The 14,654-nt window shown below is 35.2% G+C and overlaps 3 protein-coding genes across 3 annotated transcripts; 2 read left to right on the forward strand and 1 right to left on the reverse strand.

The window, feature by feature from the left end:
* Positions 1-9: 9 nt before the first annotated feature.
* On the reverse strand, positions 10-5,876 carry LOC130672906 (breast cancer type 2 susceptibility protein homolog). The gene is made up of 3 exons (XM_057477685.1): positions 5,637-5,876; positions 5,389-5,509; positions 10-5,311 (listed from the first exon to the last, which is right to left on the reverse strand). The coding sequence occupies exons 1-3, from the start codon at positions 5,680-5,682 to the stop codon at positions 85-87; spliced, it is 5,394 nt and encodes a 1,797-aa protein (XP_057333668.1). The 5' UTR covers positions 5,683-5,876; the 3' UTR covers positions 10-84.
* A 1,978-nt stretch (positions 5,877-7,854) lies between these two features.
* Positions 7,855-12,750, forward strand: LOC130673115 (probable serine/threonine-protein kinase kinX). The gene is made up of 4 exons (XM_057478046.1): positions 7,855-8,133; positions 8,313-8,455; positions 8,530-8,725; positions 9,003-12,750. The coding sequence occupies exons 1-4, from the start codon at positions 7,943-7,945 to the stop codon at positions 12,529-12,531; spliced, it is 4,059 nt and encodes a 1,352-aa protein (XP_057334029.1). The 5' UTR covers positions 7,855-7,942; the 3' UTR covers positions 12,532-12,750.
* Positions 12,751-13,024: 274 nt separating this feature from the next.
* LOC130673116 (ZZ-type zinc finger-containing protein 3) lies at positions 13,025-14,654 on the forward strand. Its single transcript, XM_057478047.1, has 5 exons — positions 13,025-13,559; positions 13,633-13,789; positions 13,878-14,101; positions 14,183-14,305; positions 14,369-14,654. The coding sequence occupies exons 1-5, from the start codon at positions 13,179-13,181 to the stop codon at positions 14,591-14,593; spliced, it is 1,110 nt and encodes a 369-aa protein (XP_057334030.1). The 5' UTR covers positions 13,025-13,178; the 3' UTR covers positions 14,594-14,654.

Genomic DNA, 14,654 nt, shown 5'->3' on the forward strand with positions numbered 1-14,654 from the left:
AAATTCTCATAAACAAATTTTATTTTATTATAAAATATTTACATTTAACAAATAGTAACAACAATAATAATAAAAGTGGTAGTATCATGATGGCTTGGGACGATTGATATTTAAATTAAATGGGCTGTTGGTTTTAGGAGAATTTGAAATATGTAAAATAGAAGACTCGGGTGCTTGATGCCAGCGAACTTTGTCGGCGCGATTATTTAAAATAGCGGATTTCCTTAGATCATTTCTGTTTACGCTGTCGGGATTTATGAGACTGTTATCTCGCTCGGGAGTCCAGCAATTGGACCACCTTCTGTCCGCATTAGGTGTGTGGTTTGCAGACTTGTTTGATGATTTTTTGTCGACCTCCAGTTGGATTATTGCCGCGCATTCCGCGGCATAGGATACCGGGTCACGGATTCTAGCGCTGAGCGAGTCGAATGCGTGTCGCAGATGAGCCTGTCGTGGATTGCGTGTCAGTAATGTGCGTTCGGAACAAAAAGCCGTTGGTATACTTTGATATGTGCTCTTCCGCCACTCAAGATTCAGACAAGCAATAGCAGATCCTACTGTTGCTATTCCGGTGAATCCATAAGATGCGATCCCTTCCCAGAATAAGATCGACAGATAATACGACGAAGAATCTTTATCATTATCATCGTCATCATCATCAGTAGAAGTCTTGAATGCTAAATTAACTGTTTCGAAGTTCTTCATCCCGTGTGGTGCTGGTCCAGTTGACACGACAATACCCACGGTATCAAATTCGCCGTACACTGGATTGAAACCGCGCTGGGAAACCTCTTGGATCGAAGTGAAGGCACGTGGGGGGCAGGTAATTTTAGTAGATACACGTTCGAAGATACTTGATTTACCGGCTGTTATTTGAAGTTCATTGACTCTACGTCCTGCTGCCAGCACATTGCGTATATTAATGCAACTATTTTCTTTCAAATTACTCTGAAATTCTTCGTCGCAAGACCAGATTGTCATCATCGCTGACAAATCATTATCAGCAACTCTAACCTTGAGTATCGGCGTAACATTTCTACGGTCTGGTAAATTATTTCTCACACGAGTCTCCAATTCGTACTTTGAAGTTGAAGCTTGAGACTCACTGAAAGAACGAGCAGTCGAGCAGATCGCGTCAATGCGTTTTTGACACTCGGTTTCGTAAGCTATCGCGGCTTTCTCTTCACACTTTGCGTTACGTACAATTGACTGTCCGTCGGCCGTTTTCTCGCGGTATAAAATTGGATAGACTCGCGATACAGCGACTGTTAATTTACCAATAGCACCACCGTTTGACTTAACGGAGCTCAAAGTCACGGGCAGCGGACCGCATGTGCGGTAATACCCGAGTTTTGTGTCCCACCGGGCACGACGTGTTGAATTTGTGTGAATTTTTAAACGCACGTCTTTGGTTATTTCCAAAGGATACCGACCTTCTTCAAGATTAACCAACTCAGCTCCCTGGATCATCAGTTTTGTTCCTTCTTGGAGTTTACCTGAGTTAATATAAGACTGCATCGCTGAGTCAACACTCGCCGGAACCGAGTACCAGCCATCGGTTAATTCTATTGTGTCTTTAACTACTTGGCAAACACAAAGAACTAGTCTCCGTGAAGGCGGATCGTCTTTTTCTAATATTCTCCTCAGAGCTGGGCGTTCAGACCTGTCGATCTCTCGATCATAACGATACTTTAGTTGTCTCATTAATATATCAGGTGTTAAAAATTTACTTGCATGCCTACTATTCAATTTAATACGATCCATTGACCCAAGCTTCCATACGATCCACCTGTAATGGTTTTTAAACCAACCTTGAGGCAGTAGCGATGGATCAACACCTGGACTGGCTAAAAATGAACAACTTAATTCATCAACACCTACTTGATTATTTTTATCAGGCACTAGAACAGCTCCGTCACCAACTGGTACGCTGACTTTAGTCCTCAAATCTTCAAAATAATTACAACTAAATTTGTAAGTACTCGCGGTCGTTGAATTAATCGACGCTATCGATGGATCCAGTCCTCTGTCTCGCAGTTCTTGAGATGTACAGTGCACTGGTGCATGATTACTTGAGTATTGTGCCAAAGAAATTTTATTGTCAGCGCGTTTTAATTTTAACAAGGATCCAACTGTAGGTTTGACTTTCATTTTTTTTTTACACATTATTATTTTTTCCTGCTCCAAAGCTGCTGCGCTTCGTTGCTCATGAATCTCTTTGAGGCCACCATTAAATTCTTGCGAGAATTGCGTCTCAAAGTAAAGTTCTTCGGGAATAGAATCGTGCTTGGGTGACTTAGGAACAGAACCTGGAAATGACCTAGATCTTTTTTCAGGCTTCGGATGATCTTGATTGCGATAAGAGCCTTCAGATCCGCCGCTCCATATTTGCTTATCTGAATTAGCAGTCTCGACCCAGGTGTCTTCAGCCTCGAAGTCAATGTCTTCATTCAGCAGCGCGTCGACACTCGCACGCACTTCGTCATTAATAATAATACTGGAGTTCAAATTAACGTTGGTATCGATTCTTTTAGCTTGCAATGTCGAGCCAGCAAGATTGCGGTCACTGTCAACGAGGTCCTGTTCCAACAGCATTGCTGATTCCAGCAGACTCTCATCCTCCTCTTCAATGTCATTAAAAAGTTTACGTTTTTGCAAATCTAGTCCTTCGCAAAGACGTTTTCTGCCGGCTGGTGTCTCATCATCAGTAGCTTTGCGTTTACGCGCATTATTTATGCTTACAGAATTATTAATCAACAAACCTGTACCTGAACCTGTACTAAATCTAGACCCAGATCCAAATCCAGGTCCAGGTTCAGGTCCAGATCCAGATCCAGATCTAGATCTGAAAGTACTTGCCACAGGATAAGAAAACCGCTGGTTTATTTTTCCTTTCTTAATTTCCAATATTTTATTCTCGCAATCCGCATCTTCGAGATCTTTAACAAACGTTGCCTGTGCTCTAGATAAAGCACTCTCAGCTATTTTTATATTTTTACCAGATCCCGTTTGGAATCCCATCGTCATCGGATTTATCGGCAAGTCTGCTAAATTTTCATCATCAAAAATATTTTTTTTAACACAATTATTTTTATCCTGATCCACTTTGAACCCCGACGTTGAAGCAATTGGTTCATTAAACTCTTTCCTCCGCTGATTGTTTAATTTACCCTCTTTTTCTAAGTTTATTTTATTCAATTCATCATCAGCCAATATATTTTTCGCTTTCATCAAAGCGCTATCATCTATTTTAATATTTTTCCCACGTCCGGTTTGAAATCCCATCATCGCCGGATTCATCGGCAAGTCTTCGAAATTTTCATCATCAAAAATATTTTTTGTGACCGCACTCTCCTTAATATTTCTATTTGTAAAAATATTCTTACCAACTAATCCACTTTTTTCAACCCAACTATTTTTATCCCGGCCTACTTTTAATCCCGATGTTGAAGCAACTGGTTCATTAAACTCTTTCCTCCGCTGACCATTTAATTTACCCTCTTTTTCTAAATCTATTTTATTTAATTCATCATCTGCTAATATATTTCTAGCTCTCATCAATGCATTATCAGCTATTTTAATACTTTTCCCGCGTCCCGTTTGAAATCCCACAGCACCAGCCTCACAACTACCATCAAATTGTAAATCTTCGTCAAAAATATTTTTACTATTCGCTAAACTAACGCAACTTTTATTTACATTTGTACTTTGTTTGCCTATCAAATTTTTAATCACCGGTTCTTTGAACATCATTTTATCACTAGTAATACTATTTACATCCAACTTGGTAACAACAGGTTTAAAATTATTATTACGCGTTAAATTAAGTCTACATCCATCATTATTATCTACACTACAATTAGCACTATTTAAATTATCAAACTCAGTCGATTCAACTCGTGAAACCGCCTCTTCAAGATCAACATTAAATTCCAAGGATTCAAACTCGTCGACTGTTACATTTTTCAAATCCTCAGTTTTATTTTCACGTGAATCAGACTCTAAGGTTGATTCTTCATGATTATCAAAAAGTAAATCAATATCATGCTGACCATCATCACATAACAATAACAGTTTTGATGATCCGACATTCTCCCAAGCAACTAAAATATCTTTATTACTGGCTGTCTTAAATAATGAGCAAACGTTAATTATTAGTGGAGGTAGTAATGACTTAGACTTATCTTGGTTTAAATTCTCACTGGAATATTTTATCCGTAGCTTCTTACCCAGAGGATAATTGCTATCAAGATAATTATCGTAGAACCTTTGATACCTCTGAGCAATTTTCATACTTTTATCTAACTCATGAATATTAAAGCCTTTTAAATTATCTTCCGACGTCAAAAGATGTTGATGAGCTTGTTCGCTAACGAGATCATTGTGTTTATTTAATATTTCTTGACTGCGTTGACGTGAAACTGGCGAAAATCCTTTGAAATCGGGACTTGTCAATGGCATTTTTACAGCAGTTATTAATTTATCCGGGTCAGTGCACTCGGTATTAAATATTTCATCATTTTTATTATCAAATACTGGATTATCTTCTCTGAAAAACTGTGAGAGAGGTATATCTTGATCGTGTTGATAAGATTCATCATGTGGATGCTCTACTTCCTCATCTTGCTCTTCACTGTCATCTCCAGCGAGCTGCGTAAAAGTAACAAATCCCTCCTCATTAAATCGCGGCTTTTTTAATTTACCTTGAGGTTGACGCGAGTATTTGTTGGTCTCCATAGCCACGTAGTCCTTGAAAAACTCAGTGTCTGGTATCTGGATTATGTCATTTTGATTTAACCGCGGAATTTTTGATGCTTTCAATTCTTTCAGCATTCTGAAACGTTCAACGGGTGACATTGAACCGGAAGATCTGATTCCACTGGTACTGGAGCTTGGATTCGAACTGAAACTCCTGTTACTGTCATCCAGCCTCTCTTCCATCGACTTCTCAGCAATAGGACTCAAGTAGACAGTTGAATTCGCAGTATTTGAATACTCGTTGTTAAAGTGACTGCTTTTTGGCGTGGCGTTGGAGATGTTGCTCAATATCCGACGACTCAGACGTTTCTTTTTAGCTCTCGGAACAACAGGTGACACAGGAATGACATCCTCGGTATTGAAATCAGTTGGTGTGAGTCTCAGAGCATTGTAACTTATGTTTTCCTGGTTAATATTACATGGACTTTCTACTGGCAACACTCTACCTTTGTTCGCTTCCGGAGTTTCGAGGTCGGCGGTCCAAATTGGTGCTTTTGTGAGATGCGGCCCAAGGCTGCACGGTGTTGTAGGACATTCCGGTGCAGTAAAATCTCTAAATTAATTTTTAAATAATTAGTCGTCTATTTACTGATAAATTATTGCTATAAAAAATATATATAAACATCTCACGGTTGTCTATATGGAGATGGAGAACAACCATATGCTTGAGAGAGCGGTAATGATTTGAATGAGGCATCGATCTCTGGAGATTGAATACTCGAGCCTCGTACTGACACATAATTCTCATCATCTAGATACAAATAAATTGCATTAATAAATTTGCATTATGTGTACTGTCAAATTTTAATTGTCTATGAATTGTTAAGATGAATAAATCATAAACAATTGACATTAAGTGTAAACAGATATATATATACCTCCAAATAAATCTTCTGATTGATCAGAATCATGATCAGTGTCCATTTTAAATTAAATGCTGTCACATTACGCCAACATATTAGTTCATATTTTTTTAGCGGTATTTTTAATAATTGTTATTATTATTGTCATCGATTGTTATTGAAAAATATATAACTACAATCCTGTTGTCTTTTGTGATAAATTTTGCTTATAACCAAAAAATTTATCTGAACACTTCTTTCGAGACAAATTTTTAAATGGCGCGGCCGCGCTGTCTAGCGGTCGTTTAAATAAATTATTATTTTGCTCCGACTAAACTCGGAATGTGGCGCGTTATTTAAAAATTTATCTTCCCGCGCAATTAATCGCTGTCGTGCCGTTTTATTGTTTCAAATTTTTTAAATTAATTATAATCTTGAATTTATCAGTTGCTCCTCCTCAACACCACGCAAATTAATTTTTAAAATAGTCCAGGTGCTTAAAAAGTGAAGATAAGATTTTTAAAATAACTTTAATTGTCGTAAATAATTAGTCTGTTTATTCTGACCTATTTATTTTCAAACCATAAATTCACAACATAAATAATACAAGAATCTTAAATTATAGTTAATATGCAATTAAATTATTTATTGAAAACCAATACTAATAGTCAATACATTAATTATAAATTATTCATTTTCAATGGAATATAAATGGCACGTTGAGTAAATTCCGATATTCCAAACCGGGAAAGAATTAAACAATGAGACTGGTCCTTACCAAAAGAATTCTCAAATTTTATTGATGATATTAATTCTAAGCTCAAGAAAGTTAAAGCTAGATCACACCATTTAACATCGTAGAGGTGAGCAATTTTTTCAGAGTCATACGAGCTGAACGAAACCCTCGTAATGAGCGTGGGTCCCATCGACCTTTATCCCTATTTATGAACTCAGCTCGACAGCCGAGTAGAAATTTTCTCTGAAGGGATGTGAACGCGTTAACTGCACTGAGAGAAAAAACAGGTTTTCGGAACTAGGAAAACTTAGTAAAAAAACATCTCAGCTATAGGTTTGTAGGATCTATAACTAAAGTGTAGTAAATAGTACTACAAAAAAGTATTTTACATTTTTCTTTTTTTTTGAAAAATTAGTTCAATGAATTATTAATGTCATTGTGTAGTTAAGAATCTACTATGAGACCACCAAAACAGGTGCTTGTCATTCTGTCAAATAATAGAGGAATATCTATCCCAGAATAGACTTCAAGTATCGAATATAAAAACTCTGAAATACCTATCTAACCAGGAACAGCACAATAGGTTAAGTGCAATCTAGTGGCGAGCACTGAACTACTTCCGCTGCTGCTTAGCACCGGTGACTTTCTCCTCTTCCATATACATCTTCTCCCAACAAATTTTTCTCTTAAGTCTTTTACATTAAAAATCAAAGACAATAAAAAAAAAAATTGACAAAATGTAGATACCACCAATCGTCAGCATTTTTTCCGAAACGAATTTCTATTGTATCGTCCAAACCCTGATTAAACAACTGAATTCGACCGAATTAAAAATTTTAATTCTGTTATATTCTGCAAAACAGAATTCAACTGAATTGAAAATTTGAATTTGAATTAAACAGAATAAAACCGATTTAAAAATTTAAAATTCGTTTTAATTCAGTTCAATTCGGATTCAGAACCAGAAATTGGAGAATTATTTTCGAATTAATCAGAATTGAACCGAATAGAATTATTTAAATTCGTTTTAATTTGGACAAATTCTGGATTTCCTGCCGAATACGACAAAATTCATTTTTAAGTTAGGTACCAAATTAACAGAATTTATCTGAATTTAATAGAATTATAAATTTAATTCTGTTTAATTCGATCGAATTCTGTTGTTTAATCAGGGAAGACCATTTTTTTTTTTTTATTTGGTTAACTGAAATTATAAGCAAATGAATTTTTTCAAAGTCCGGATTAGATTGAAAAAATCGACAAAATCTTGATACCGCGAATCGACAAAATTTTTTCTGAAACGAATCTTTATCGTATCGATTTGTTTATAACATTAGTTAACAAAAAAAAAGTCTCTGAACAATACGATTGAAATTTGATTAAGAAAAAATGTGTATTTGAATTTCACTACACAGCTATTGGTCCGTGGCTCAAATCGGGATAGCCAATAAGAAATAAAAATAAAAAAAGAACTACCATAGCGCCACCGCGCGATTTCCGTCATTTTAAAAAAAAATACACGCTGGATCATATATAATTAAGAGGTTATAATTTATGATAATAAAGTTATTAATTATATATAAAATTAATAAAATAAGTTTATAAAATGCCTCCAAAAGTAAATACATGGATAACCTGGACCATACAAGAGTTAAATGAATTAATAAAGAAAGAAAATTCATGTGTTTTTAAAGAAACATTGCAGAGACACGTTTCTCTGCACCCAATCCATTTGAATGATACTAAAAAAGCCTTAAAAGATATTTTGAATTCATCAATAAATACTTTTGACACTGAGTAAGTTTAGTTAATTTTTATTCTGCTTCTGTCTCTAAATTATTTTTATTTTTTCTAATTTATCAGTTCCGTTGAATTTTAATTAACCGTTGAGGTTACCCATGCTGCCATAAAAGTCTTACATGCAGTTTTAATTATCTATTTTATTTAACAGTGATAATTATTAATTGTTTAATTAGATTCAATGGGCTGTTGATTGCTTACAAAAATCCTAAACTGTTATGTCCACTGGGATTCATAAATTACGATAATTATTTCATCCACATGAACGTCCAAGCAGACTTTTATATATTTCGTCCTGCTGTTGGAAGTGTTCTTACAGGTAAGTCCACTAAATTTAATATTATTATCTAATTAATTAGTTTAATAAATTATTTTTAATTGTTCTGCTTGCAGGTGTCGTTAATAAGAAGGAAGAGAATTACATTGGAGTTCTAGTTCACAAAGCTTTCAATGTGTCCATCACGAAGCGCATGAAAGATGACTCATGGCAAGGACACTACCTAGAAGTTGGCCAAGAAGCGACATTTACTGTCACCCAGGTCGATTTACGAGCCAGAGTTCCTTTTATACGAGGCAAATTGTTAATAGAGTAAGTATTCAATTTTTAGCGCATGCTGTTTGCTGATGACAGTAAAGTTGGCGGACATCTGACAATTTCGAAAATTTTAAAATAATAAAATAAAACTTTTTTAATAAAAAAATTAAAAAGTGAACTTTTAGAAAAATCTAAAGTCAGTATATGCATTTTTTTTTATTTTATTAATTTAATTGTTGACTTTGAATCGTTGACTTTTAAATGTCTGCTACATTTACACTCATTATTTGCTGAGAGTATTGATCATTAATTTTTTTTGTTGTTTTTTTAGAGATACTGTTGATGGAAATAATGAAGAGATTGATGGAGATGAAGATATTGATGAAAACGTTGAAAATAATTTAAATGAAGAAGTTGAAGAAAATGAACATGATGCAGGACATCATGAAGCTGAGGAAAGTCAGGTTGAAAGCTCAAAATCTAAAGCGTATCCTAGTTTTCTTGGTGCTTTTGACAGCAGTGATTCCGAGGATGAACGAGTGCGTAAAGCCAAGAAAAAAGGGAAGAAAAGAAAGAAGAATGATGATGACGATGAAATTTCACAGGCAGACGATAGTGGAATGCAGGAATTACCTGATCAGTTTGCGTCTGATGTTTCTCAAAAGAGAAAGCATGATGATCAGAATGACAGTTATGAGTCTAAGAATAAATCCAAGCGATTGAAAGTTAATAAATCTGTAGAAGAAGAAGATAAAGAGGAAGAGGAAGAAGAAGTAGAAGATGCTGATGAAGGTAGTGATGAAATTCCTCCAAGTCAATTATCAGTTAGTCCAGTTGGATCCTCAGTTATCAATCATGATGAATCATCAATTTCTAGTAGTGATAATAAACCGAGAATTATTCATGATGAAGTATTACTTGGAAAAAGTCTCAATTTCAAGGTTGATAAAAATATTGAAAAGAAAAGTAAGCAGAAGAAATTGCCGGCTCATAATATGTCTGAGAGTGACGAAGATCGATTGTCGCAATCGCAGTCGCAGTCGAGTAAATTTGATAGTCACGAAGAGCAGGAGAAGGATTTACCGGCTCCAGTAAAAACTAGCAAAAGTATTCCCCATGATATTTTAATGAAACATGTCGATGAGACTATTGATGAAGTAATTAAAAATTCTCTATTATTCGAGAGTCCAGACCCTGAAGAAGAATCTGATTTATTTTCTTCGAATGAAAAAATAAATTCGAAAGAAAACAAAGTAAAGTCTAAGAAGACTAAAAAACCTGAACCCCTTGGTAACTCAACTGTTATTGAGCGGCGATCGGATTCATCTGCTGAAGATACTTCTCAAATACAAGAGCCAATAAGTCCTGTTAAAAAAACAAAAAAATCAAAACCTAAAGAATTCGCCGAACCTCAGGTGCCGTCATCACAGTCGTCGAACAAACAGGTCATATTATCCAATGAAAGTGACTCGTCATTAGCTACACAAATTAAAACTAAAAAACCTAAGAAGTCTAAAAAATCTAAGGATAGAGATGCTGAGATTAATAGTAGTGTATCCAATTCTTTACACGATGAAGAATCTGAGCTACATCCGAGTATTATTAAGATTAAGCAGGAACCTAAAGAAAAGAAGTCTGATAGGTACAATGGGATTGTTGAACCAGAACCCGTTGGCACTCCGATGGTTAATGGATCCCAGCTAGACTCGTCTGGAGATTCTTCTCAAACACACGAGTCAGCAGCGAAAACAAAAAAATCGAAGAAGTCTAGTAAAAAACGCGTTGAAGAAGAAAATCATAAAGAACGAGATGCACCAGCAGATGTAGAACAGAATACTATTGAAGAATCAGCAAACATTCCTAAAAATAGTATGATTATTGGTAATTATTCAGATAGTGATGATGATTTGCCCAATCAATCAAGATTCTCGTCTCCTGTAAAGGTTGAGAAGAATATTGTACAGAAGCATGTTGATGAGACCATCAATGAAGTTGTAAAGAAATCGAAGAAGTCGAAAAAATCTAAAGACTCTCAAGTGAATGACGAATCGAATTCTTTACTTGAAGACTATTCCGATCTACTTCCGCGTGTTAGTGTTAAACAAGAACCCAAAGGGAAGAAATCTGATAAGAATAATAAAGTTGTTGAACCTGAGCCCGTTGAAACTCCAATGGTCAATGGATCACAGCCAGACTCATCTGAAGATCCGTCTCGAATGGACGAGTCAGCAACTAATTCTGCTGAAACTAAAACTAAAAAATCAAAGAAGTCTAGTAAAAAACGCGTTGAAGAACAAGATAGACCAGCAGAGGTAGGACAGAGCTTTGTTGAGAATCCTGCAATAAGAAAGACAGCAAATATTCCTAAAAATAGCATGATAGTTGGTGATTACTCGGACAGTGATGATGATTTGCCCAATCGATCTAGATTCTTGTCTCCTGTAAAGGTTGAGAAGAATATTGTACAGAAGCATGTTGATGAGACCATCAGTGAAGTTGTAAAGAAACCGAAGAAGTCCAAAAAATCTAAAGACTCTCAAGTGAATGACGAATTGAATTCTTCAGTTGAAGACTATTCCAATCTACTTCCGCGTGTTAGTATTAAACAAGAACCTAAAGGGAAGAAATCTGATAAGAATAATAAAGTTGTTGAACCTGAACCCGTTGAAACTCCGATGGTCAATGGGTCACAGCCAGACTCATCTGATTCTTCTCAAACGCACGAGCCAGCACCTAAATCTGCTGAAGCTAAAGTTAAAAAATCAAAGAAGTCTAATAAAAAACGCGTTGAAGAAAATGAAGAACAAGATAGACCAGCAGATGTAGAACAGAGAACTGTCGAAAAGTCAGCAAATATTCACAAAAATAGTATAATAATTGGTGATTATTCAGACAGTGATGATGATCTGCCGAATCAGTCAAGATTATTCGCTTCTGTTAAGGTTGAGAAGAATACTGTAGGAAAACATACTGAAGAAACTATCAATGAAGTAGCTACGAAACCGAAGAAGTCGAAAAAATCTAAAGACAAAGACTCTCATTCTGCTGTCAACTCGTCTGTTGATGAATCAGAGTTTAATTCAATCAATGACTCGGAGATTGCAGCAGACACGAGCAGAATTAAACAGGAATCAAAAAAAAAGAAAGCAAAGAAAATTTCTAACGGTATTGAGAATCCAATTGGTAACTCAACCATCAACGAATCTCAATTGGATTCATTTATTGACGCTGATGAAAGTGTTTTGAATTCGTCGTGTGAACAGGAGACTTTACTGCACTCCAGTGTCGCTAGAATTAAAGAAGAACCCAAAGGAAAAAAAACAAAATCTAAAACTATAGTTGAGGCTGACCCTCTTGGGAACTCTACGATCAATGAATCACAGCTGGATTCTTCTAGGGTACAGGAGCCAGTTGTGAGTCCTGTTGACATTGGAGCCAAAAAATCTACAGACCGAGAATTTGTTAAACCTCAAGTGCCATCATCGTCTAAATCGTCGCACAAAGGAAGCACGTCAGAAGAAAACGATTCGTCGACGGGTAAAAAAAATAAAACAAAGAAATCAAGTTTCTTTGTGGACTTGAAGATCAAAGAAGAACCAGCTTCGGATGTTGAAGGCTCCAGCAAAAAGTCGAAATCGAAACATAAGGACATGAACAAGGAACAAGAGACAGTCAAAACAAATAATGTTAGTAGTAAAATGAATGTAAAAGAGGAAGTAATTGTCAAGCAAGAAGATAAAAAATCAGGTAAAAGAAAACGTAAAGATACTCATAATTTGAGTAACGTTAAAGACGAAGCAGCTTCAGACGTCGAAGGTCCTGCTGCTAAGAAAAAAATAAAATTAATATTTACTGAGTAATGTTAATTATTTTCAGTTTTTATGTCGTTAATTAATTATACTGATCATAGCTAGCTTGATAAATCCTATAAATATATGTAGATATATTAATGTAAATATTTTCTTCTTGTTCACTAACATACATGACTATCAGTGAGTACAGTGTTATTATAATTTTATTAGTAATTAATATAAATAATATATGTGACGCTGTATAAAAATAATTGTTTTAAAATGAATATAATAAATTTATTTTTTAATTTTAACTAAGTACACGTTATTTTAATTTATAATTAATATTTGAAAATAAAAATCACACCTGTTTAAAAAAATCCATACGAGCACAAGTAGCGCGAATTATTTAAATTGTTTTTATTTTGAATTTGCGATGAATAACATTTGAAAATTGGCGCGTGACGGACTTGCTATGGTGCTGCTGTCAAGCGGATGAGTTTGACAGTTAGGATTGTCATTGAAATGAACCTCCCCTTCTCCCCTTACTGCAAATGTTTAAAAACACGTGCTCATTATCGCCAAGTAGTAGGGGCAAAGATCATTCATTTTGGCACGCAGCTTAACCAAAAAAAAATCATTTGCTATCAATCGAACGTAAACAAACATTTTACCAGTTACAAATCACAAAAAAAAAATTTATTAACTCTAGAAAAATGGAGTCAAATGAACCAGTTGTTGATGAGGATGGAGAATTTTATTTCGAATCTGACAGCTTGGCACTGAAAGGTAACAGAGATTACATGGATCTGCTTAAGACTATTGTCATTCTGGAAAACCAGAGGACACGTGCTATTGAAGACATGGATGAGTTATTGGCTCAGCGCGCCATCGCTGTCAAGGACCCACTGGGTTTCGTTAACAAGCTGCAGAATGGCGAACTGTCAAACTTACCTGGTGACATAAAAGTCGCGGAAATTCCTTACATTGATTGGAGTCGTTATAATATCTCTGCTTCTGATGCCCGGTTGAAACCACCGCAAACTCGACACGGAAATTTCCGCACCCAGCCCAAAGTAAAGCAAGATGATGGACGGGTAATTTTTATTTTAAATTCATCAATAGCTAGTAATTAAAAATAATAATAATAATAATATTTAATTATCTTAGATTCTTGTTCGTGGTCGTCCGTTTGATGAAAGTAAACCAGAGACTTTCAACCAACCGTGGACGTGTGCTGAGCAGTGTAAGTTAGAACAATTGTTGATAAAATATCCAGATGAAGAAGTCAGCATGCGACGATGGAAGAAAATTGCTAGTGAATTAGGTATTTATTTTATTTATTTACTTACAGTAAATTTAATTTTAAATCTGACTTAAATTAAATTAAATTATTGTCGATTTTAATTGTCTAGGAAATCGTACTGCCAAACAAGTTATGACAAGAGTTCAAAAATATTTTCTTAAATTACGTGCTATGAATATGCCGATACCTGGACAGACTCCAAAATTAAATCCGACTACCAAGAAAGGCATGAGTCGTCGTAACTTACATAGAAATACATCATTTTTTCCTTCTTTACACATGATTGATGATAAGGATTCTGATGACAGACATCAGTGGATGATCAGAGACACGGTAGGAATAATGATCCACAGAATTATGAATTTATTTCATTTAAAATGACTGGAAATACTAAAACTATCTGTTAATTTATAGAAAAATGATCAAGCACAAAATAATGATGAAGACACGGATCTTTGGCAGATTGAATTAATTAAAAAAATAAAGTCGGAGAAAGAGCAAGAGCCTTCCAGCCTGCAGCAGCACTTTGGATACAAGGTACGTTTTTTTGATGGCTATAAAATTTGAAACGATAATTTATAATTTTTTAATTACTTATAGTGTATATGCTGCGATGATGATCCGCTGAAAGGCACCAGATGGAACTGCGTTGAATGCTTCAACGTTAACTTGTGTTCAGACTGCGTAGTAGCCCAACTGGAGGCAGTAAATCCTATACATCCACCGTCACATAAATTGAAAGCGATTTCCGCAACGGAGTCTAGTAAAAATGATGATCTTGATTATTCGTCTTATGATTATTTGAACCCTAATTTTTTATCTTGAAGAATAAACATTTAATTTAATCAATAACTTGTTAATTAGAAATTAGAAATTTGTAATATTG

The sequence above is a fragment of the Microplitis mediator genome, chromosome 8 (genome assembly GCF_029852145.1).
Source record: "Microplitis mediator isolate UGA2020A chromosome 8, iyMicMedi2.1, whole genome shotgun sequence".
Taxonomy (NCBI): domain Eukaryota; kingdom Metazoa; phylum Arthropoda; class Insecta; order Hymenoptera; family Braconidae; genus Microplitis; species Microplitis mediator.